Genomic DNA, 26,158 nt, shown 5'->3' on the forward strand with positions numbered 1-26,158 from the left:
GCTCACTGCAAGCTCCGCCTCCCGGGTTTACACCATTCTCCTGCCTCAGCCTCCCGAGTAGCTGGGACTACAGGTGCCCACCACCTCGCCCGGCTAGTGTTTTTTTTTTTTGTATTTTTTAGTAGAGACGGGGTTTCACCGTGTAGGTCAGGATGGTCTCGATCTCCTGACCTCGTGATCCACCCATCTCGGCCTCCCAAAGAGCTGGGATTACAGGCTTGAGCCACCGCGCCCGGCTGAACAAGTATATATTGAGGATGTGTATGGCAGGTAAGTTAAACAGTCCATGTGAGACGGGCACAGTGGCTCATGCCTGTTATTCCAGCAGTGTGGGAGACTGAGGCAGGAGGATCACTTGAGGCCAGGGCTACATAATGAGACTCTTGTCTCTACAAAAAATTGTTTTGCAAAATTAGTTGGGCATGATGGTGCATACTTGGAGTCCTAGTTATTTGGGAGGCTGAGGCAGAAGGGATCCCTTAAGCCCAGGAGTTCAAGGCCGCAGTAAGCTACTATCACGCCACTATACTCCAACCTGCATGACAGAGCGAGACCCTGTCTCAATAAATAAAATACATACATACATACATACATACATACATACCTACATACAAACTACAAACAACCCATACCACCACCACCCCCCCCCCCCATGGTATCATAGATTTTAGTTGACTTTGGTGTGAAAGAGCCATAGATTCAAATACTGGCTCCACCAGTTATTACATGTGTGACCTTGGGTAATTTCTGTAAGTTGCTTTTTCCTCACTTATAAGATGGGGATAATAATATCTCCCTATGGAATACTGATAATGATGATTTATTACTCTCTTAAATGACAGTCCTGTGATAAAGACATCAGTAGGTTTTTAGCAACTCTTGTAACATTTCTCAAAATTTACAGAAAGCATAATGCCAAAACAACTCAGTGACTCAGAATCTCTTCAAAGGAACAAAAACTATGAAATCAAAATATGAAACTTCAGAGATTTAAACTCAAGGCTTTTAAAACCAAACAAAACAAACAAGAAAGTATATACCGGCCAGGCACTGTGGTTCATGCCTGTAATCCCAGCACTTTGGGAGGCCAAGGCGGGCAGATCACCTGAGGTCAGGAGTTCGAGACCATCCTGGCCAACATGGTGAGACCCTGTCTCTACTAAAAATACAAAAATTAGCTGGGTGTGGTGGTGTGTGCCTGTAATCCCAGCTACTCCTTAGGCTCATGTAGGAGAATTGTTTCAACCCAGGAGGCAAAGGTTGCAGTGAGCTGAGATTGCACCACCACACTCCAGCCTGGGTGACAGAGCAAGACTCCATCTCAGAAAAACAAAAGTATATAACCTATTAATGGTTGAGAAACTGTATATCTTTGAAATGCTCCCCTATTATTTTTCTCAACTAGGTGTTTGATATAGGTGTTCCAGACTAACTTAGGATAAAAACTTATCTTTATATAGCAGTCTTTGCTGTTTAGCTTGGGCATCTGGAAGTGATGAATCTAAAATAATATCATATTCTATGTTAAATATGGAACACAGTTGATTCCATACTGTCATGAAATTTTAAATTATAGTTTCAGGCCAGGTGCAGTGGCTCACGCCTGTAATCCCAACACTTTGGGAGGCTGAGGCGGGTGGATCACTTGAGCCCAGGAGTTCAAGACCAGCCTGGGCAACATGGCGAAACCCTATCTCTACAAAAAGTACAAAAAATTATCTGGGCATGGTGGCACATGCCCGTAGTACCAGCTGCCTGGGAGGCTGAGGTAGGAGAATCACCTGAGCCCAGTGTTGTGTGTGCGACTAGCTGGGGCTAGTGTCACTGGTGGTAAAGGAATTTACCAAGACAGTGGTAAGTAGAGAAAGGCAGATTTATTACAGTATGAAAATACATTGCAAGGTTGCAGTGGGCAGTACAGCAGAGAAGAGGCTGTCTGCAAAGAGGCAGAGGCTGAAGGGAAGTTTTATAGGGTCATGCTGGAGGCGGGCTAGGTACAGAGCAGGGTTGTTGTGACCAGGCATGGTGGCTCACATGTGTAATCCCAGCACATTGGGAGGCCGAGATGGGCGGATCACTTGAGCTCAGGAGTTCTAGACCAGTCTGGGCAACATGGTGAAACCCTGTCTCTACCAAAAATACAAAAAATTAGCTGGGCATGGTGGTGCATGCCTGTAGTCCCAGCTTTGGAAGTTGAGACTGCAGTGAGCCGAGATTGCCACTGCACTCCAGCCTGGGGGACAAAGTGAGACCCTGACTCAAAAATTAAAAAAAAAAAAAAAAGTACCTGCAGGTTGTTTGTGATTAGCCTTTTCTCAGAACAATTGTTCATTGTTCTCCTCAACCTGGGTCCCTCCCCCATTGTTGCCTACATCCGGATCTGTGATAGTGCCACTGCACTCCAGCCTGGGCAACAGTCAAAGCTACAGAAAATATATTCTGATGCTCACTAAAGTATGAGAGAAAAAAAGAAAATATTAAGAAAAACTAGTAAATCACATTAAGGATATAAGAAAATTGGACTTTTATTTGTGAATATTAATTTTTCATCTTGTAACACTTTAACTTGCTTTCCTCCTCTAATGTATAATCACAATGGGATATGGGTGCACAAGAGATACATGTCGGAACTTTATTAAAGGGACAATTGAAATAGCATTTCGGCTGAGTGTGGTGGCTCATGCCTGAAATGCCATCATTCTGGGGGCCAAGGCAGGAGGATCATTTGAGCCCAGGAGTTTGACACCAGCCTGGGCAACATGATAAGACCCCATCTCCACAAAAAATTTAAAACTTAGCTGAGCATGATGGCACACCTACAGTCCCAGCTACCCCAGGGGCTGAGATGGGACGATCACTTGAGCCCAAGAGGTCAAGTCTGCAGTAAGCTGTGATCACACCTCTGTACTCCAGCCTGGGTGGCAGAGCGAGACCCTGTCTCAATAAATAATAAATAAATATGTTTAGACAATCGGAACTTTTGCTGATTTGGGAAATTTCAGATAAGCTGTTTTCTGTTGTTTTTGTAAACATGAAATTTTCTGTTTTGATGTTTGACCAGAATATTCTGATTTTTCCTCCTAGTACACGAGCAAGAAGCCATTAACTCTGACCCAGAGTTGTCTAATTGTGAAAATGTTCAGAAGCCTGATGTGCAAGATGATCTTTCTGATCCTCCTGTTGCAAGTAGTTGTATTTCTGAGAAGTCTCCACGTAGCCCACAACTTTCAGATTTTGGACTTGAGCGGTACATGGTATCCCAAGTTCCACCAAACCCTCCACAGGCAGTGAACAACTATAAGGAAGAGCTTGTAATTGTAACTCCACCTAGCAAGCCATCACTAGTAAAAGTACTAAAAACTCCAAAATGTGCACTAAAAATGGATGATTTTGAGTGTGTAACTCCTAAATTAGAACACTTTGGTATCTCTGAATATACTATGTGTTTAAATGAAGATTACACAATGGGACTTAAAAATGTGAGGAATAATAAACGGTAAGCAGCTCTGTTAAAAGGCAATTTTCTCTAGCTTTCTAAACCTTTTGTATTTATTGATTTTTTTCCAGAAGAAATATAATGTTTCAGACAACATTTTTCCTTTAAAAAGTTTTCAGATATTTATTTATTTTATTTCAGTAGGTTTTAGGGGAACAGGTGGTGTTTGGTTACATCAATAAGTTCTTTAGTGGTAAGGTTTTCAGATACTTTATATTACAGATCTTCTCGAATCACCAATACTGTCAATAAAGTGTGAGCCATCGGTTTCTTCAGGTGAGAGACTATAGAAGAAGTGATAAGGGCCTGAAAAAAAGATGGTATTTGTAGGGATAGAAAAGAGGGAATAAAATTAAAGGGGTAAAATTAGTAAGAACTTGTGATTGATTTGCTCTGGAGACTTAGGGAAAGAGGATGATCTGGGATAAACCCCGAGTTTCTGTTTTCTTGCTTGGGATGATGTTAGAGAGAACAGGAGAAGAATACCTGGAGTACGAGGGGTAGGTGATGTGTTTACATGTTGATTTTGACATTGTTAGTGCCTCTTCATGCTTAGGCATTCTAATATCAGTTTAAAGCTCAGTGAAGAAGTCAGTGCTGAACTAGATTTGGGAGCCATTAGCATGGAAATGGTGATTAAAACCGCGAGAGTTACAATGAAAGTACCACTTATCAAAGTAGCCAAGCAGTGTCTAAAGATCAATACTTATCATTAAAAACTGTTACTATTAAAGAAAGAAAATAAACATTCATGTCAAAGAGTCAGAAAACCCCACAACTCTGGGGAAAAGAAGAAACACTAAAGATAACATAAAATTCTAATCCGAAAGATTTTTAAAAGAGTTGAATTGATAAACCTGAGAACCGGTCCTTATCTAAACATAAATACAAATAACAGAACTAAGAACTAAGGACTGTGTTGTGTGTTTTGTTTTCTTTTGTTTTGTTTTTGAGATGGTCTTGTTCTGTCGCCCAGGCTGGAGTGCAATGGCTCAATCTCAGCTCACTGCAACCTCCACCACTGGGTTCAAGTGATTCTTGTGCCTCAGCCACCTAAGTAGCTGGAAGTGCAGGGGCACGCCACCACATTTGGCTAATTTTTGTATTTTTAGTAGAGACAGGGTTTCACCATGTTGGCTGGTCTTGAACTCCTGGCCTCAAGTGATCCACCTGCCTCGGCCTCCCAAAGTGCTGGGTTTACAGGCGTGAGCCACTGCCTGGCCTATGTTTTTATTTTTCTAAGCTATCAGAAAATATCATAGGGTATAGTATTGGGAAATTTGAAAATTTCAGATAAAGTTTTGGAAAATAATACAAAGTGATAAAAATTGACTTGAAGTAGAAAACCTGGGTAGAGCAGTAATCAGAGAAGAAAACTGAAAAAGTTATCAGATAACAGGACAGGCACAGTGGATCACTTGAGGTTAGGAGTTCAAGACCAGCCTGGCCAATAGGATGACACCCTGTCTGTATTAAAAATACAAAAAAATAGCTGGGTTTGGTGGTGGGCACCTGTAATCCCAACTACTTGGAAGGCTGAAGCAAGAGAATTGTTTGAACCCAGGAGGTGGAGGTTGCAGTAAGCTGAGATCAAGCCACTGCACTCCAGCCTAGACAACAAGAGCAAAACTGTCTCCAAAAAAAAAAAAAGTTATCAGATAACAAGCTCCAAAAAGCTCTGAGCATGGATGGTGTTCTGGATGAATCCTTTCTAATGTTATGTCATGTCATGTCATGCTGTTGTCATTGTTTTGAGATAAGGTCTCGCTCTGTTCCCAGGCTGGAGTGCACTGGGGCAATCTCAGCTCACTGCAACCTCCACCTCCTGAGTTCGAGTGATTCTCGAGCCTCAGCCACCCGAGTAGCTGGGACTACAGGCATGAGCCACCACGCCTGGCTAATTTTTCTATTTTTAGTAGAGATGGGGTTTTGCCATGTTGCCCAGGCTGCTCTTGAACTCCTGGGCTCAAGTAATCCACCTGCCTCAGCTTCCCAGAGTGCTGGGATTATAGGTGTGAGCTACCACGCCCAGCCTAACATCATTCTTGATGCTCTGGCCAGTGTAATGAGATAGGAAATAAGAAATATTTCTGTGTTGCACTTCTAGGCCATTTTGTACCTAGGCAACTCGAGAAAATCACATGAAAAACTTACAGAAATAATAAAATTCAAGTAAGAGGCTGATAGAAGATATATATTTTATATAGTTACATAGGCAACTATTTCTTTTCTTTTCTTCCTTTCGACAGGTTCTTAGTCTGTCGCCCAGGTTGGAGTGCAGAGGCATTGCCATAGCTCACTGCAGCTTCGACTTCCTAGATTCAAGCAGTCCTCCTGCCTCAGCTTCCCAAGTAGTAGGTGGGGCGACAGGTGTGGACCACCAGGCCTGACTAATTTTTTTTTTTTAACTTTCTGTAGAGTCTCACTATGTTGCCTAGGCTAGTCTCTTAAGTCCTGGCCTCAAGTGATCCTGAAGGTATTTTTGAAGTAAAGATGATTCAGTAAATTATACTGGAACAATTAGTTAACTGGAAAAAAAACAAGTCGTCTCTACCTCGAGTCAATATAAAATAAAGATAGATCAAAAAGATAAATATTTAGATAAATTATTTAAAAAGTAAAAGAAAATATAGATAGATTAGCTGTTTAAACAGTGAAAGGGTATACTGCAACTATCAATATGTTTGTAATTGCAAGAAAGTGGTAATGATTCGACATCTTAACAATAATTGCTTGTTCTATTCAGAAATATGGAAGGGAACATGAGTCAGGCATGGTGATTCATGCCTTAGTCCCACCTGCTTGGGAGGCTGAGGTGGGAGAATCACATGAGCCTGGGAGTTTGAAACCAGACTGGGCAACATAGCTAGATCCCACCTCTAAAAGAATAAAAATAAAATAAATAGACTGGAACATGAAGCATATAAAGGATAAAAAATAAACCAAGAAAATAATTGCATTGAGGACTATGTTACACACATACTGACAAGAAACCACTAACACACCAAAAGCTACCTAGGCAATGGACAGGAACAGATATGACTAATAAATATTTTAAAAACAGTTTTGTCTATCAAAATAGTACAAAGCATGTTTGTTTTAACTGTTAGAAGAGTACAATGAAATGTCTGTTCATATATCATTGTCAGGAATGTTTCATGGAAAGAGTTGATTCTTTTTTTTTTTTTTTTTTTTTTTTGAGACGGAGTCTCGCTCTGTCGCCCAGGCTGGAGTGCAGTGGCCGGATCTCAGCTCACTGCAAGCTCCGCCTCCCCGGTTTACGCCATTCTCCTGCCTCAGCCTCCCGAGTAGCTGGGACTACAGGCGCCGGCCACCTCGCCCCGCTAGTTTTTTTTTTTTTGTATTTTTTAGTAGAGACGGGGGTTAGCCAGGATGGTCTCGATCTCCTGACCTCGTGATCCACCCATCTCGGCCTCCCAAAGTGCTGGGATTACAGGCTTGAGCCACCGCGCCCGGCCGGAAAGAGTTGATTCTTAAGTGTTTAAAACATTTTACCTAGTCATTTTACCTCTAGGAAAACTTGACAAACATTTTGGCACAGTAGTAGTTATTACAGCCTTATTTTAAATGGGGAAAATTGGAAAGAACCAAAATAGTTAACAGTAGGAAGTAAATTATGGCATGACAGCAAAGCTAGAAATCATAGTAAAGAATATGGATAGATTTGATCACATACAAAATTTAAACTACTGTATCATAAAATGTTTGACCAATGACAAAGCAGGAAAAGTTTTATAACATGATATAATATATGTGCATATATATGTTATGTAATTACATAACATGTTTTAAAAACCCATATGCAGTATTGGTGAAAGACATCCCATTTTTAAAACGAGCAAAGACATGAATTAACCAAAGAAGAGGCTGGGCGCAGTGGCTCACGCCTGTAATCCCATCACTTTGGGAGGCCGAAGTGGGTGGATCACTTGAGGTCAGGAGTTTGAGACCAGACTGGCCAACATGGTGAAACCCTGGCTCTACTAAAAATATACAAATTAGATGGGCATCTGCAGTCCCAACTACTCAGTCAACTGAGGCAGGAGAATCACTTGAACCCTGGAGGCAGAGGCTGTAGTGATCCAAGATCGTGCCACTGCACTCCAGTCTGGGTGACAGAGTGAGACTCCATCTCAAGATAAAAAAAAAAAAAAAAACAGAAGAAATACAATTGACCAATAAGCATATAAACACTTTTAGCGTTGCAGGTCATGGAAATTCAAATACAAAAATAAGATGTCATTTTTCAACTATCCAGATGCACGTTTTTATTTCCAAGTTTTAACTAGGTTTGTTAATGTTAAGAGAGAGAATACCAAAAAAGACAGGTTATATTCAGTGTTGATAAAGACATAAGAAAATGCTTCTATAATGCTGGTGGCCATTGGTGAATCAATCTTAGGGAAAGTTGCCAGTGTATATAAAAGCCTCTATGAAATTTTACTTAAATGAACACATTCAAGGAAAATAATCAAAGTGTGCAGTTATATAGATATAAAACACTATTATTTCATTTATAGTTCAAAAGCACAAAAATTATATTTAGAGTACACAAATAAGTAGTTAAAGTACCAAGCAAATCTAGATAGAAATTTACCTCTGTAGGGCAGAGATGGGTACCAAGTTGGGAAGCTTCCACAGAGGACTACACAGGTACTAGTAGTAGTTTTTCTTTCTTTCTTTCTTTTATTTTTAGAGACAGGGTCTCACTGTCCTATTTTGGTTCTTTCCAATTTTCCCCTATTATAAATAAGCTGTAATAAATACTACTGTGCCAAAATATTTGTTGGGTTTTCCTAGAGGTAAAATGACTGGGTAAAAGGTTTTAGACATTTGAAAACCACTTCTTTCCATGAAACATTCACAACACCCAGGCTAGAGTGCAGTGGCAGGATGGTGGCTCACTGCAGCCATGAACTGGGTTCAAGTGGTTCTTCCACCTCGGCCTCCTTTGTAGCTGAGGTTACAGTTATGTGCTGCAACTCCCAGCTAATTTTAATATTTTTTATTTTTTGTAGAGATGGGGTCTTGCTATGCTGCACAGCCTGGTCTCCAACTCCTAGCCTGAAGAGATCCTCCCACTTTGGCCCCACAACATGCATAAGCCACTATGCCCAGCCTTTTATTTTTAGAGATTTTATACAACATATATTCTTTTGCCATACTGTATATACACTTTAAAAAAATGTTTACACAATGACCAGGCATGGTGGCTCACACCTGTAATCCCAGCACTTTGGGAGGTCAAGGTGGGTGGATCACCTGAGGTCAGGAGTTTGAGACCAGCCTGGCCAACATGGTGAAACCCTGTCTCTACCAAAAAAATACAAAAACATTAGCCAGGCACAGTGGTATGCGCCTATAGTCCCAGCTACTGGGGAGGCTTAGGTAGGAGAATCACTTGAAACCGGGAGGTGGAGGTTGCAATGAGCCGAGATTGCACCACTGCACTTCAGCCTGGGAGTAGATCGAGACCCTGTCTCAGAAAAAAAAGAAAATGTTTGCACAAGATGTTAAAGACAGCATGGGTCATTATGTTTAAATTCAAAACTGGAAACTTATAAGTGAAAATCAATCCTGAACTATCTTGTATTCAGTGATATTCTCTTTATAACTATTTTACAGACATCTGTGTAATTGTCTAGGACAATGATAATCAGATGACAGGATCAGTCATTTTAGTCTTAAAAAAAATGGCAAGTTTTTAATCTATATATGTATACCAGTTATAAAATTCCACTTTAGGATTTTGAAGCCCCATGAGCTACATAGTTCCTTTTTTGAACTAATAAGTTGAAGTTAATGGTCCTTAACCATTTTATACCATGGATATATATGAATTTGCTTCATGGGACTTCTATACCATAAAGCATAACTGAATATTTGTCCAAACTTGATATTTAGTAAGGTTAAATTTTTTCCCAGAGATTGGATGTTAACTTTTTTAACCTTGTAATTTCCCTATGAATCACACCAGTGAGGAGGCCACAGATACAGAATCCAGGCCCAATGATAATGTTTTTGCCACTCCCGGCTCCACTATCCAGCAGCTGGAAAAAAGTGGTAAGTATAAGAATCAAGTTACTTCTCAGGAACATTTTTCCCAAACTATCTTTGAACAAAATTGATTTCATCATCTTAGACATTCTAATAGTTTTCTTCATCTGTTTAATTCCTAATGTTGGATTACATTAACTACCATTTCATTCAGCATGATTTTGTCCAAGAGAAAGAAAATTTTCTGGTATGTTTTTAATACTATTGATTATATTCAGTATTTGTCAGCTTGTTTTTAACATTTTGATTTGAAACATATATATTTATTTACCAATCTTTTGATGTAGAGCCATGGTACTTTTTCTTTTAACCTATTGATTAGAGTTGTACATTATCTTTCTTATATAAACCACGCACAGAATACCTCAGCTGTCATTTTAAATTTTGGTTTCTTTTGAATAGCTCAGCAACTTAAAGAAAATTTTCATACATTGTTTTCATATTTGTCCCAGCAAACATGAAAACATTGGTGTTCATGAAAAAGCAAGATTAAAAAATCCTAGAGTTTTGTGATTTTTTTGTTTTGTTTTCTTTGAGACAGGGTCTTACTCTGTTGCCCAGGCTGGAGTGTAGTGGCATGATCTTGGCTCACTACAGCCTCAGCTTCTCAGGCTCAAGCAATCCTCTCAAGTAGCTGGGACTACAGGCACACACCACAACGTCCAGCTAATTTTTGTATTTTTTGTATAGATGGGGATTTGCCATGTTGCCCAGGCTGGTCACAGTTGTAGACTACTCATTGCAACCTCTGCCTCTTGGACTCAACCAATCCTCCCACCTCAGCCCCCAACGTAGCAGGGACTGTAGGCATACACCACCATGCCCAGCTAATTTTTGTATTTTTTTGGTAGAGGGGTTTCACCATGTTACCCAGGCTGGTCTCAAACTCCTGGACTCAAGTGATCCGCCCACCTTGACCTCTCAAAGCACTTCATCCTTCTTAATTGATAAATAGTATTCTACTGTATATATGAGCCATATTCATTTGCTGATTAAGAGGTAATGTTTTTATTTTTTATTATTATAGGCAGTGCCCTAAGGAAATTTTCTGTAGTGCATATGTGTATTTCTCATCTAGGAGTAGAATTTCCAGGTCAAAGGGCATGCATATTTTTACTTATTCTAGAAAATGCTGAATAGTCAGCTAAGAGTGGCTGTTAAGATTTATCTTCTCACTAGTGGTGTTGAGTTCCTGTTTCTCATCTTTTCCAGCACTTGATGATTTTTAGACTTAAAATATTTTGCCAGTTAGATTGTTTTTCTAACATTTACCTTTTCTCTTTGTTGTTTTTTAAGGTTGCCTCGATGATACTATGTGTCCTAGATAGCAATTGTCTGTATATGCATGGGTCTCTCTTGTTCTTATCTTTAATTTTTCCATCCCTGGTTAATGTTACACTGTTTTTAACTATTGTACCTTCGGAGTAAGTCCTGCCATCTTGGAAGGCAAGTGACCTGTTCTCCCTCTTCCTCCTCCTTTGTCAGAAGTTTGATAATTTTCTCCATAAAGGTTTTACACCATTTTTAATAGATATATTTGTAGGTATCTTGTCTTTGTTGCTACTGTGAAAAGTATCTTTTTTCAAATTATATGTGTAATAGTTTGTTGCTTTTATGTTTAGTATACATTACAACTGTTTGTTATTGTGTATTGCTCTTGCATCCTTGCTGAATTTTATTAGTGCTAATGGTAATTACATATGTGAATATGAGATTTTTTTTCCTGTCCAGTTAAGTATACTATAGTTACAATTTTCTGTGACCATTTTATGTGTCTTTCAGATGCCGAGTATACCAATTCTCCTTTGGTACCTACATTCTGTACTCCTGGTTTGAAAATTCCATCTACAAAGAACAGCATAGCTTTGGTAACTTTCCGTAAAATTGAAAGCCACAATCTTTCTCCTAAAGACTCAGATACACTACTGCTTGCAGACTCAAAGAGGCTATTTAGAAGACATGGATGAATCCAGCTTTTAGGAGTGTATTTACAGTGCATTTCTGGAGGGTAGCTTGGCAGCATAAGTCAATTGCTCTGAAAAGTATTTTTCTTTTTTTTTCTTTTGTTTTTGTTTCTGAGACCGGGTCTCACTCTGTCACCCAAGCTGGAGTGCATTGGCGAAATCTCGGCTCACTGCAACCTCCGCCTCCCGGGTTCAGGCGATTCTAGCTTGTCTAGAATCAAGCTGTCTTGCCCTCCCAAGTAGCTGGGACTACAGGCGCCTGCCACCACACCCGGCTGGTTTTTTTTATTTTTAGTAGAGACGGGGTTTCACCTTGTTAGCCAGGATGGTCTTGATCTACTGACCTTGTGATCCGCCCGCCTGGGCCTCCCAAAGTGCTGGGATTACAGGCGTGAGCCACCACGCCCGGCTAAAAAATATTTTTTATACCCTTAAACCATATCTCAGAATTTTTTCTAAGGCAAAGTGGAACAAAGATTTAAAACAAGTTATAGAGTAAGAAATAGCATTATTTGTAAGCACAAAACATGGGAAACGGTATAAATATCGAATGATATCGAAGAACTAAAACACAGCAAGGCATATCCATAAGATCAGTTATTATGTATACTATCATGTGTTTTTCAAAACAGATGAGAGCATATAAAAAGAATATTTTCAAGAAATATTAATCATGGAAAATTATGTGTGTCTACGTACACACACACATGCATATGTACACACATATGTTTTAAGGAAAAAGAGTGGATAGAAACAGCAAAGTGTAGTTATCTCTGGGTGATAAAATTATGGGTGATTTTGTGCTTTTTTTCCCCTAAATTTTACTAGTGAATAATCAGATTTCATCAAATCAAAACCTTATCCCTCTTCAGTCAGTATGGTCACTTAACCAATGCTACGGAAAACCAATACTGTGTTAGGGCATCCAATAGAATTTTCTGTAATGATGGAAATGTTTTCTAATCTGCACTGTCCAGTATGGTAGCCACTAATCACGTTATTGAGCACTGAAAATGTGGCTAGTATATCGGAAGAATATTTAATTCTTTAATTTTTATTTAATTTTGATTAACTTAAAATTTAAAGAGTCCCATGTGGCTATGGCTACTATATTGTACAGTGCAGCTGTGGATGAACATAGGGCTGTGTTAGCAATTGAGGTATCAGGTTATCTGCCTGTTAGTACCTGCCATTTACAATTAATCTACTCCTTATGTTCACATGGAAGGTACCCTACTGAGGTGACCCTCTCTCTCTGTTAACTCTGACCTGAGAGAGATGGAGCGACTTACCCAACTGGCTGGTTTAGCATGAGTAGTCTGCATACTAAACTTACCTCTGATCTGCTTTTTTCCTCTTGGGAGGGCATGTGGTAACACTTGTTCATTCATGCTGTGATTTTCCTCTGACTACACTCACTGTTGCCTAAGATGGGGTGGGTGTATCCATCTAAATCTTTGGTTCATTCTATTTAGTTATGACACTAAGCTTTCTTTTTTTTTTTTTTTGGTGAGATGGAGTCTCACCCTGTCACCCAGGCTGGAGTGCAGTGGCGCAATTTTGGCTCACTGCAACCTCTGCCTCCTGGGGTGAAGCAATTCTCCTACCTCAGTCTCCTGAGTAGCTGGGATTACAGGCACGCACCACCACACCTGGCTAATTTTTTATATTTTTAGTAGAGACGGGGTTTCACCGTGTTGGCGAGGCTGGTCTCAAACTCCTGACCTCATGATCCGCACACCTCGGCCTCCCAAAGTGCTGGGATTACAGGCGTGAGCCACCGCACCTTGCTGACATTAAGCTTTAACTCAGCCTTTATTGGTAATGAAGGTGATATTTTGTCGTCTGTATGCCATTTGTTCTTGATTTTGTTTAGAACTTGGTCAGAAAAGATGGGGCATATGGGGGCCTACTTAGAGACCCCAACAGAACTAACAAATGATTAACCATTTTTGATTACTACATTATGTTATATTACCATAATTTAATGGTTTATTTTTATTCAATAGGTATCTACAAATTACCCATTATCAAAAATAAATAGTTCACCCAATGATTTGGAAGTTAAAGATCATGCTTCGTTGGTTTTAAATTCAGACACATGCTTTGAGAATTTAACAGATCCCTCTTCACCTACGATTTCTTCTTATGAGAATCTGCTCAGAACACCTACGCCTCCAGAAGTAACTAAAATTCCAGAAGATATTCTCCAGGTTATTTTTCCAGGCTATTTTTTTTTCTGATATTCTTTTCAAAATGAAATACTTAAAGACCTGAAACTGCATGTAAACTGGCTTATTTATCATTGAGCTAATGTGCTAATTTTGGTGATGAGAAAATCTAAGTTCTAGGCTCTCAGGACCTTATTTTCTAGTACTTGTTCAACTGTGGTTTCCATGTCGATCATGGTTCCATTAGAAGTGTTGCTGGCAAAGTCAGAAAAGTCATTTACCCTGCAATTTCCCAGAACCAGGGTATCATGAATAACATGTCAGTGCTTTTTGAACTTGAGATTTGTTGGACCTCAGTTTAGGAAACACTGATTGATGTATATTAGAATACAGTTATGTGCTGCATAACATTTTGGTCAATAACAGACCGCGTATGCTGCAGCAATGATAATATGATACTGTATTTTTACTGTACATTTTCTATGTTTAGATATACAAGTACTTATCACTGTGTAGCAAGTGCCTGCACTATTCAGACAGTTACATGCTGTAGAGGTTTGTAGCCTAGGAGCAATAGGCTGTACCATATAGCCTGGGTGTGCAGTAGGGTATACTATCTAGGCTTGTGTAAGTACTGTGATGTTCACACACGATGAAATCACCTCATGATGCATTTGTCAGAATGTATCCCTATCGTTAAGTGATGCCTGACTGTATCCGATTCTTTAGTATTTAACAGCAGTTACCATTAGTCTACTAATGACTTATAACAACTGCCAATTCTAAATAACCAGTCTGATTCTTTGACAGTCCCCCTCCTTAATAGAAGTTACAGTGTTTGGCAGTTATTACTTACACGTATGGAATTCTTAATAACCATTCTAGAAATCTTCCTGACTTACGGAGACCCATGAGAAGGATAAATCACTTAGGAAAATACTCAGATGCCTTTAGAACTGACTCATGCTGGGATATCAATAAAGTACTTGTTATCCTTTTTTCTCTCTTCTGCTTTTCTGGAAGAAATAATAAATTGCATGAAGAAGGAGCATCTTCTGTCTTTATGAAAATTATATAGTTTCCACTTCCCAACAGTTGCTTCATCTCTCCTTATTTCTATATAAAAGGAAGGAAAGCTTATATTTAATATATCATCTCTTTATGCATGAAAAAATTCTAGCTAATATTTCATGTTCTCCTGTCATAATTTTTGTAATTGGTGACCTTCCTTTGAGCATTCATTTTACATCTTTCCTTTGTGTATTTTAACATCTTTGTTAAGGCTTAATTTGCTCTCGGGGATATATTGCTACTTGTTTTCACTAACCTCAGTCAGAATACATTTTAGGCTTTAAAAATCAGTCCTTCACATCCAAGTTACATTTCTAATATCCCCATCTTTTCATTGCTGTTAGCATGTCTTTTTTTTTTTTTTAGAACGAGTCTTGCTCTGTCTCCCAGGCTGGAGTGCAGTGGCATGATCTCAGCTCACTGCAACCTCCGCCTCCAGGGTTGAAGTGATTCTCCTGCCTCAGCCTCCCGAGTAGCTGGGATTACAGGTGTGTGCCACCACTCCCGGCTAATTTTTGTATTTTTAGTAGAGACAGGGTTTCACCTGTTGTCCAGGCTGGTCTCAAACTCCTGACCTCAAGTGATCCACCTGCCTTGGCCTCCCAAAGTGCTAGGACTACAGGTGTGAGCCACCACACCCAGCCCATAGCTTGTATTGAACATTTTATAACTTCTTCCAAATTTAGGTTATGTTGTTCATATGGCTCAATAAAAAGGAATTTGCTTTTTTTTTTTTTTTAGCTTTTATCAAAATACAACACAAACCTAGCTACTCCAGTAGCAATTAAAGCAGTGCCACCCAGTAAAAGGTTCCTTAAACATGGACAGAACATCCGAGATGTCAGCAACAAAGAAAACTGGTGAGTATGTTACCTTTGCAAAGAAAGTTCGTGTGTTATTTGAGGAGGACATTTAAAAATTAACATTTGACCATCCTGGCCAACATGGTGAAACCTTGTCTCTACTAAAAATACAAAAATTAGCCAGGTGTGGTGGTGCTCACCTGTAGTCCCAGCTACTCGGGAGGCTGAGGCAGGAGAATCGCTTGAATCTGGGAGGCAGAGATTGCAGTGAGCGGAGATGGCTCCACTCACTCCGGCCTGGCAACAGAGCGAGACTCTGTCTCAAAAAAAAAAAGAAAAAAACATTTAAATGTTAGTAAAACTTTTGTTTTTAATTGACATTTGCCAGCTTAATAGCCTGTCTCTATCTTTTGATACAGGACTTGTGATCCCTGAATCTCAGATTCTCAAATTATCCAGTTTAATGATATCAGTGGGAATCTATCCTCAAATTTTTTTTTTTTTTTTTTGGGAGACAGAGTCTCGTTCTGTCGCCCAGGCTGGAGTGCGGTGGCCGGATCTCAGCTCACTGCAAGCTCCGCCTCCCGGGTTCACGCCATTCTCCTGCCTCAGCCTCCCAAGTAGCTGGGACTACAGACGCCCGCCACCTCGCCCGGCAAGTGTTTTGTATTTTTTAGTAGAGACGGGGTTTCACCATGTTGGCCAGGATGGTCTCGATCTCCTGACCTGGTGATCCGCCTGTCTCGGCCTCCCAAAGTGCTGGGATTACAGGCTTGAGCCACCGCACCCGGCCTATCCTCAATTATTTTATAAGTGTAAAATATATAGCCACAGTATTGTGTCATTTGTCTTAATGGCTTTTAATTATATTAAATTGATATTTTTTATTTGTATCTGTTGCAGAATTTCTAGTGAATCTATCCATTACAAGAAACTGAACAGAATGAAATTAAAGCAGAGTTGGACCGATTTTATCATTCACATTCCCCTGCCTCTTTCCCCTTTTTAAACATTGACCCATTTTAAAGAAGAACATGAACATTAACATCATAATACGCTTTTTATGAAGTTTCGATAAAGTTTAACCTTAGTCTTGTTGACATGTAGTCCAGTCATTCACTCTTTAAGGATTATTAGTGTTTCATTGATACTAAATTACCCAGCTTAATCAACAGAATGGTTTAAGTAGTACCAGGAAGTAGGACAAGTAATTTTAAAAATATAAAGGTGTTTGCTACTCAGATGAGGCTGCCCCTGACCTGGCCAGGGAGACATTGCTGCCAGCCAGCTCTGCCTTCCCATCATCTCCTTTCAGGACCGTCCCACACCTTTTACTTCCTCAGTGCTGTCTGAAGATGCAGTTGCTGTTGTTTGCAAACAACAGGAACACCAGTTAAACTAATTAGGAAAAGAGGGAGATTTCCAGGCCTGGGTAACTATATACTGTGACCACTGGAGGTGGAGACAGGTCTCGACAGTTGGAACCAGGAACTCTGCTGTCAGGTTGTGAGTATGTTTCTCTTTTCTCCCAGCTTTTCACTGTGTGGGGTCTTTTCTCTCACGTCAGCTCTTTCTATCACATGGCAGCTGACCTGTCACGCTCCACTCTCGAGCTTGGACACCCAGTAGACCCCGAACCTCACTCTCTAAAAGGTTCTGAGGGCTCGTCCTAGGCCAGGGGCCTTCCTGTGCGCTGTTAGCTATGGCCACGGGAGCCTCTAGAGCTGCCTGGTAGCTTCAGTCTGACCTGCTTATCAAGCCTACGATCCTTCTGATTTAATTACAACTGGAAAGTATTATCTAATTAAGTTCATGATAGTGCTTTTGGAGAACTTGTCAAATTACAGCCAATGAGAAAATAAGGACCTAACGTACTGTGGAGAACCATTAAAAATTTGAGAAGAAACAATTAAGTATTATGTCAATGTGCTTCAAAGGCTTAGTTTTGGGAATTTGATGCAGTAAAGATTACCCTGTTTTATGATGGTTCCTTGAAAGTCAAATGGGGGACCTGTCCATTGTGCTCTATTAATCTTGTCAGAAAACTGTCACCAAAACAAAACTTGATTTTGCCCTTGTTCTAGAAGTTACTGGGTAGTTGTAAGTATAATTTTTGTTAAATATAATGTAAAATAAAATTTTAAGATATTTAGTTTTGTTTTTCAAAATAAAGCTCTAGTCAGCTTTATGTATGCCATTGACTCTGAAATGTACACCAGCCTTTTACTGTGTACCGTGTGTATATGAATCCACAGAACCGGATGAGCTGCTTAGGGAGGGAATATATTCAAAGTATACCAAGGACCAAATCCTAGAGTTCTCCCAACTTTAGAGGATGGAAAGGGGCAAAGTCATCTAGCAAAGGAGACTGAGAGGAGGCCAGTGAAGTAGGAAGAAAGTATTTCAAGGAGAGTGACGATTCTGTCAGTATTGCTGAGAATTCAAGTAAAAAGAGGACTGAGAATTGACTGTTGGGTTTGGCAAAGTTGATGTTGACAACACTGATTAATTTTTATGGAGTGCTGGTACTAGAAGTCTGTAGTGAATGGAAGAGAAAACAGCTGAGGAGGTAAAACGGTGGCTTCAGACAGCTCTTTTGAGGAGTTTTGCTAAAGAAGGGAGGCAAGAGAACGGGCAGTAGCTAGAAGAGGTTATGTAGTGAAGAGGTTTTTTAAAGATGAATGTATTAGTCTGTTCTCACACTGCTAATAAAGACACCCAAGACTGGGTAATTTATAAAGGAAAGGTTTAATGGACTCACAGTTCCACATGGCTGGGGAGGCCTCACAATCATGGCAGAAGGCGAAGTGGGAAGCGAGACACGTCTTACATGGTGGCAGGTAAGAGGGCATGTGCAGGGGAACCCCCCTTTATAAAACCATCAGATCTTGGGAGACATACTCACTATCATGAGAACAGCATAGGAAAGACCCACACCCATGATTCAGTGACCTCCCACTGCATCCTTCCCACGACTTGTGGGAATTCTGGGAACTACAATTCAGGTGACATTTGGGTGAGGACACAGTCAAACCACATCAGTGGGCAATAAAGACTGTTAAGCATTTCTGATTGTCTGCAAGGGAGTACCACTTGTTTAGTGGTGGCCCCTCAGTTTGTCCAAATCATATTTCCCTAACCCTTACCACCTCCCTCCTATGACCCTAGTTTCTGTTTCTTGGAACTGATGCTTCCAGCTTGTCAAGCTTCAGACATTGGGATCTTTCAAGTGTGTCTTCCCACTGCTCTTAAAATGAAATCCAAGATCTTAATTTTGGCTTACATGGCCCTATGTGATTTGACCGCAGCTTGCTTCTCCCTCCTGCCCCTTGTGCTCCAGCCACACCACCCTCTTCCACTCCTCCGTTCTTCCTGCCCCCGGGCCTCACACAGGCTGCTGTCATCCTGGAATATTTTTTCCCACCCATTCTGCTAACACTCCCTCATCCTTAATTGGTGGATACTTGATGTTTTTGTCTGCCCCGCACTACTGCCCTTAAGAACTTACAGGCCAGCTCCAGGCTCAACCAAGCAGCATCACAACTTCTGACCACACCAGTCAAGTCAGGTCAATGAAAGCCCATTCTGGGACTGGGGAAGTACTGGGAAAGAGCAGCACACTTCTGGAGATGCAGAGGTACAGCTGGAGCTGTGAAGGGAGGGCCGGCCTGAGTGGAGGAGCCCTTGCCACAGAGTTGAGGTGGTGGTGGAGCTCAAGGATCAGCTGGGCCTGAAGTAAGCTAGCTCCACCCTGGACTTTTCTGTTGATGCATAAACTCCTTGCCCTTGAGCTAGCTGGAGTTTTGTGTTACTTCAGACTTTGAGCCCTGGCTAATATGCTCTCCGATTAAGTATCATTTTATCAAAGACTTCACCTATCTTCCTGGTTTAAAAGAGATCTTCCCCCTTAGTTCTTTCTCAGCACCTTATTCTCGTCTTTCATAGTATTTGGTAGAATTTAATAAATTCGATTTAATAAAATATTTGGGTATACATTTATTTAATATTTGTTTCCCCCACTGGACCACAAAAGCTCAATGAGGGCAAGGACCTTGTTTGCTTACTTTGTCCATTACCCAGGCACCTACGTTTAAAAGGTTTATTGTGTGAATTAGTGATTACATTAAAGAGTTGAGATCTTACAATGCCAGGCATGGTTCTAAATGCTATACATTTATTAATGTGTGTAGTTAACTCTTTGAGGTAGGTACCCAGTTTTTCAAATGAGGAAATTGAGGCTTTAATGATTAACTTTCCATGTCCGATTTCCCATCCCAGGTCTTGTTGGTTGCCAAGCCCTACAGAGGGTCTTTTAACATCTTTCTACCACTACCCTGATTCTCACCTAGATTATTACAATTCTTTAGAATTATCTGGAACCCCTGCCAAAGGTAAGTGCTTTACTGATTGTGAGTTCATCATTTCCTCTTGTTCGTGCTGTGCCCTTTACTGGAGTGTAGACCCCACTCCACCTGAAGGAGCTGAACAAGCTTAAATGCCATCTGTAGAAAACCTGCCATTATCCTACCACAGTTTCAGTAGCAATTCTTTCTTGTGACATTTTTCTGTCCACCTTTTATCAATATTTGCACCTTTTCCTCCTTACTAGATTGTAAGATTTTGAGGAAGGATCCGTATCTGTGTCAAATCTTGGTATTGCCAGGTTCACAGCATCTGGTGCATAAAATAGGGACTCATCTAAAATTTTCAAGGATTTTTGAATATCCCTCAGGAGGTTCACTTCATTCTTTTTTTTTTTTTTTTAACGTCTCCCTCTGTCGCCCAGGCTGGAGTGCAGTAGCGAGATCTTGGCTCACTGCGACCTCTGCCTCCCAGGTTCAAGCGATTCTCCTGCATCAGCCTCCCAAGTAGCTAGGATTACAGGCGCCTGCTATCACATCTGGCTAGTTTTTGTATTTTTAGTAGAGACTAGGTTTCACCATGTTGATCAGGCTGGTCTCGAACTCCTGACCTCGTGATCTGCCCACCTCAGCCTCCCAAAGTGCTGGGATGACAGGCGTGAGCCACCGTGCCTGGCCCACTTCATTCTTAAATTGCTCTAATTTCATCAAATATCAGATTCCATTAATTTTTTTTTTTTTTTTAGAGACAGAGTCTTGTTCTGTTGCCCAGGCTGGAGTGCATTGGTGCTAGCTTGGCTCACTGCAAGCTCCGCCTCCCGGGTTCACCCGCCATTCTCCTGCCTCAGCCTCCCAAGTAGCTGAACTACAGGCGCCTGCCACCACGCCTGGCTAATTTTTGTATTTTTAGTAGAGACAGGGTTTTGCTGTGTTGCCCAGGCTGGTTTTGAACTCCTGACCTGAGGTCATCTGCCCACCTCGGCCTCCCAAAGTGTTGAGATTACAGGTGTGAGCTACTGTACCTGGCCAAATTCTGGTTAAATTTTCTTGTGAGTTGGTTGTAACTGAGTTGACGTAGTACCATGGGTAGAGCAAGAAATTCTAAACAGCTGAAGGCGCAAATTGAAGAGGCTAGAAATACCTTTTTCCTCTTTTTAAAATAGCTTACCTTTACTAAATATTCACTGCCCACCAGGCTCTCCCCTAGTTTCATTAACTCCTCCCAAGTTTTATGAGGTAGGGATATCATTACACCTTCCTATAATAAAGTCTGCATTAACATTCCCAGGCTAAGGACTTTTGCTTATTACAAGTACTTTTTAGTATTAAAATTACTTTTATGTTTAGCTTATTTCCCCTAAGGATGTCTTACGGGGGAGAATCCATGATTTTGTCTTCACAGAATAGTTGCCTAGCCATGATTAATCCTTTCTAACACAATAAACATAACTTCCTTCAAGCTTGTGCCTTGCAGACTCCAGGAAATCAGTTATTTGCAAAAGCAACCTATATTTAAGTAATAGAAGACAAACCAGAACAGGCAGACATCTGGCTGCTCTTAACACATTCAAAGTGGAAACTATGACCATGTCATTTTTTTTTTAAGAGAGGCATTTTGAGTTTGTATAAAAACTGAATAGAAGAGGTCTACTTTAGATAACTAGGCAAAACTTGCTAATTGTAGGGGATAACATCACTGCAATAATAGTGTGTCAGTGTAGTGCGGGTGGATGCCAGACTATAAGAAACTGAATATGAAAGAACATTATTTCTGGAAATGTTTCAACTAGTCCTCTATTTTTGGCTACCTAGGTCCAATGACCCATTTTTGAGCTGTTAAAGTAGCCCCTCCATCTGGGCCTCATTGTCACCTATAAATGGCCACTATAGTCACTGTATCTCAGTTGTGGTTACATGAGATAATGCTGGTAAAGTTGTTCCTCAGCACAGTATCAGTGTTCCTTACTTATGGGGTCATGTCTGGATAAACTCATCATGAGTTGAAAATATCCTGTCAGAAGTGCCCTTTCTACTTAAAATGTGTTCAGTTCACATTGGGTTTATCGGGATGTAGCCCCATAATAAGCTGAGGACCGTAGTGAATGGCTTATCACTTATGCTCCATCGCAAAACTGAAAAATCTGAAGCTCAACTATCATAACTTGGGAGCCATCTGTGTTTGGCGCAAGTAATCACTTAAATCATAGTTATAAACTTGATTTAGTGTTGCCTTCTCTGTTTCACAAAAACAAGTCTGAAATGCATTTAATTGGACAAGAAAGAGGTATATCGAGTTCAGCTCTTTAGTATGTTCAATTTTGGAGAATCTTAAACCTAGCCTAATGTTTCTTTCTACCCCCATTCACACCTGCCTCTCATATGCATAAAACCGATACCTAAAGCATTACCTGAGTCAATGATCAGCTGGGCATAACCATCCCAGTTTTTGTATACCGTGAAAAAAAAGACATAGGCAATGTCATGTACTGTAACACATATTCCAGACGGAAAACGTCAATTCCAAAATACCTATGAGCCAATGAGGCAACCAGGGCAGACGCTAAAGAACTGAGCAAGATGCTGTCATGACGACTATTTCTATTTTATATGTGGGGAAACAGCTCAGTTATTAAAGCCACACTTACCTACCAAAGCCCGAGGTAAACAAGTCTTTTGATTCTTAGCATTATATTCAATAAATTCTACTAGGTATTCTCTAACTGTACTTTTAATGGAATATTGAAATCTTTAAAGGAAACATTCCATGTTGGAACCAAGCAAAGGGTGGAATTTGACAAACCAGCTCAACCACTTTGGCTTACAAAGTCCTTTATTTAGTTCCTACCCTCTTCATCTGCATAGTAAATCATAGGGTTTTTCCCCCCACGAATAGGAAGTTAATCATGGCTATTCTCCAAAAAGCTAGGTGTAAATTAACTTTATGGCTCCACTCTATCTAATCTGAATGAATAAACAACCTAAAGGTTTGGGGTAAACCACAGCACAGAAGAGGCATCAGATCTAGGCTCCAGGTTGGTCTCTGCCACTAACAGGGACACCAATTCCACAGAATCGTTAGATTTTAAATGGCTGTTTTTCTATGTGCCAGATAAAACTAGTGCAATTTAATTGCTGCTAGTACTTTTTTTTTAAATTTTGGGATATACATTTTCACTTGGCTACTGTAACAAACTAAAGGGAATTTACAGTACACTGTCATACTGTTCATAAACTTCAAAATGAGAATAGTGCCATGGAAGAGTTCCTTTTAACACCACTTTACAGCCAATAACCAGTATTTATTGTTTTCTCATTTGCCAGGCACTATTCTTAGCTCTTTTAAAATATTCAACCTTGACAATCCTATAGGCCATTATCTCTATTTTACAAAATGAAGATTCAAATAATTTATCCAAGGTTGCAGAGCCACTGCTGCAATCAGGATTTAAACGTTTTGCTGCACTGGTCTGCATCATTGCTTTACTGCCTCTCTAATCAGATGCACGCCAGTACCTAGCACACAAGAGGGTGCGTGAATACTTCCTACTCACTCAACCTGACCTTGTCCTTGGCTCTTCTCCCTCGGTCTTTAAGATTTTTCCTTCACCCCTCCCTCCATTTGCAGATCTCCAAGGTAAACCTTTCTACCTCTACTGAAACCCTTGTTTCCTCTGAACTGGTTCCAGCCTTTAAAATGCCCTATTCCCCACGTTAAAAATATAAGTCCTCATTGTGGTGCCAGTTCTTCAACCTTTTATGTCATGGTACCCTGATCAAGGCAGCGCCATCTCTTCCAACACAGCTTCTTCAACTTGCCTCAGCTTATACTATTCCAAACTGCCTCTGCTGCCACTTGAGCTCAATCTCACATGTCCTTTCCAACTGCTTACAGCAGTCTACACCACAAACTCATGTTTGATTTCATACAATCCCGTGGCTTTCTTGTTCTGCCCCTTTGGGGTTAACCATACCCTCCTCCACCACTTAGTATAAACCCTGTTCCCAGGCCTCCATTAACTTTCACACTCAGGCTGATTACACACATATATTTAACAGTACAGTTTTACACAGAATGCTAAGAGCACTTTTCTTCATATTTTACAGAAGAGCTTGAAACATACAGACTTTCTATTAGTAATCATACAATAGCACATCCGAATCTAATTCCTAAATAGATGATGCATTATAATTTTAGAATTTAAAGGCTTAATGGCAATAATCAGGGGAGGAAAAAGAGTAAGTTTATTTTACATAACTGACGGAAAAATAAATTCAAGAAATTGTAAACAGAATTTAATATGGTCTCATGCGCCCTGAAGGAGGTGGTGCCCGATTTGGAGGGGTAATTGCTATGTCCAAGTAATCTCCTATCTGGAACTTCTGCGACTGCAGGGTCATGGAATCATCAGTCCCCTTTCTGCCAGACATGGTGCTGCCAATCTCCTTAACTCTGCAAGAAGAAAAATCAACTGTTAATGGATCAAAACCAGTGAATCCCAGCATGTGCTACGAAGTGAATCCGGCACCGGATCTGCTCCATCACTTTATAACACGGCTCCAAAACTTAAGGACTTTATTAAGCCAAACCAGGTCTGAGTATAAACCCTATTCTCCCACTAATAAGACTCACTGAAGGAGTGATCTCTATCAGTTAAAACATACTAAAAACAAAGATATTACAGGACTTAAAAATGAGAAGTTACTTACCTATAGCCGGGTCTTTTAACATCAGTAAAAACAATTGCAAAATTGAAGTGAGTGCCCTTCTTTCTAGCTTCTGGGTAGACTTCTTTTACTAAGCTTGTCAGTTCTTTCAAGGTTGCATCCATCCTGGATTTTTTTAAAAACAGATATTTACATTTGTTTAATCAGCAATATTATTATTATTATTATTTTTTTTTTTTTTTGAGACGGAGTCTTGCTCTGTGCCCCAGGCTGGAGTGCAGTAGCGCGATCTCGGCTCACTGCAAGCTCCACCACCCTGGGTTCACGCCATTCTCCTGCCTCAGCCTCCAGAGTAGCTGGGACTACAGGCGCCCGCCACCTCGCCCGGCTAATTTTCTTGTATTTTTTTAACAGAGACGGGGTTTCACCGTGTTAGCCAGGATGGTCTCGATCTCCTGACCTCATGATCCGCCCGTCTCGGCCTCCCAAAGTGCTGGGATTACAGGCTTGAGCCACCGCACCCGGCCAATCAGCAATATTATTAAAAGAATACTGACAATGCGTTAATCACATATGAGTTGTGACTTACGTTAGAAACTGCCAGGATCTTATACTAGAGTTTACTTTTAAAGCAGCTACAAATACTATTTGCCTCCAAAAACTCCGTGTACCAGCCTTACTGCTGGAAATTTCAATTAATTAGACTCTTAGTGCTAAAAGGGACTTCAGAGATTCCATATGCCATCTTCTGTTGCTACACAACACCTTATGGCCCAGTGATTTACCTAAGGATAACCAGTCCAAATAAATCCAAATATGCAAAATACATGTATTCCATTAGTTCTAAGACATGTACTCTTCCACATTTTAGCATCTCTGAAATTGGAGTGTATCTTAGAATCAATGTACTAGGAAAGCATTTTCATACTGACATGTTTTGTTTTTGAGAGTCTCGTTCTGTCGTCCAGGCTGCAGTGCAGTGTGGCATGACCTTGGCTCACTGCAACTCCGCCTCCCAGGTTCAAGCAATTCTCCTGCCTCAGCCTCCTGAGTAGCTGGGATGACAGGTGCCCGCCACCACACCCAGGTAATTTTTGTATTTTTAGTAGAGACAGGGTTTCACCATGTTGGCCATGCTGGTCTTGAACTCCTGACTTCAAGTGATCCACCCACCTTGGACTCCCAAAGTGCTGGGATTGATTACAAGCGTGAGCCACTGTGCCCAGCCAGATGTGCTTCTTCTTTCTTAGATGGAATCTTAAGTTTTACAACAGATAAGAGTCCTAGAGCCACTGAAATATACAAAATTTTCTTAGGATGAAGCACAGGCTCTTGTCACAATAAAGTTTCTTACCCTGCAAATACTGATTTGAATGCAACTTTCATATAGTCCCCTGAGCTAATAGGACACAATCTGAAAAAATATTTTAAAATATAAGCTTTTTTTTTTTGAGACGGAGTCTTGCTCTGTCGCCCAGGCTGGAGTGCAGTGACCGGATCTCAGCTCACTGCAAGCTCCGCCTCCCGGGTTTACGCCATTCTCCTGCCT

At 40.5% G+C, this 26,158-nt stretch overlaps 2 protein-coding genes across 3 annotated transcripts in view; one reads left to right on the forward strand and one right to left on the reverse strand.

The window, feature by feature from the left end:
* Window positions 1-17,771, forward strand: part of SKA3 (spindle and kinetochore associated complex subunit 3) — a 29,729-nt gene extending 11,958 nt beyond the window's left edge. Inside the window, exons 4-9 of the mRNA XM_011976518.1 lie at window positions 3,085-3,496; window positions 9,495-9,580; window positions 11,357-11,442; window positions 13,548-13,751; window positions 15,522-15,640; window positions 16,487-17,771. Of these exons, the coding sequence (XP_011831908.1) occupies window positions 3,085-3,496; window positions 9,495-9,580; window positions 11,357-11,442; window positions 13,548-13,751; window positions 15,522-15,640; window position 16,487 (908 nt within the window). The 3' untranslated portion in view covers window positions 16,488-17,771. The remainder of the gene's footprint in view (window positions 1-3,084; window positions 3,497-9,494; window positions 9,581-11,356; window positions 11,443-13,547; window positions 13,752-15,521; window positions 15,641-16,486) is intronic.
* Window positions 17,772-22,756: 4,985 nt separating this feature from the next.
* Window positions 22,757-26,158, reverse strand: part of SAP18 (Sin3A-associated protein, 18kDa) — a 9,597-nt gene continuing 6,195 nt past the window's right edge. For both annotated transcript variants that reach the window (XM_011976520.1, XM_011976519.1), the window contains exons 3-4: window positions 24,652-24,774; window positions 22,757-24,394 (exon numbers count right to left, since the gene is read on the reverse strand). In XM_011976520.1, coding sequence (XP_011831910.1) covers window positions 24,238-24,394; window positions 24,652-24,774 — 280 coding nt within the window. In that variant the 3' untranslated portion in view covers window positions 22,757-24,237. The remainder of the gene's footprint in view (window positions 24,395-24,651; window positions 24,775-26,158) is intronic.

This window comes from Mandrillus leucophaeus, unplaced genomic scaffold (genome assembly GCF_000951045.1).
Source record: "Mandrillus leucophaeus isolate KB7577 unplaced genomic scaffold, Mleu.le_1.0 Scaffold168, whole genome shotgun sequence".
Lineage (NCBI taxonomy): Eukaryota > Metazoa > Chordata > Mammalia > Primates > Cercopithecidae > Mandrillus > Mandrillus leucophaeus.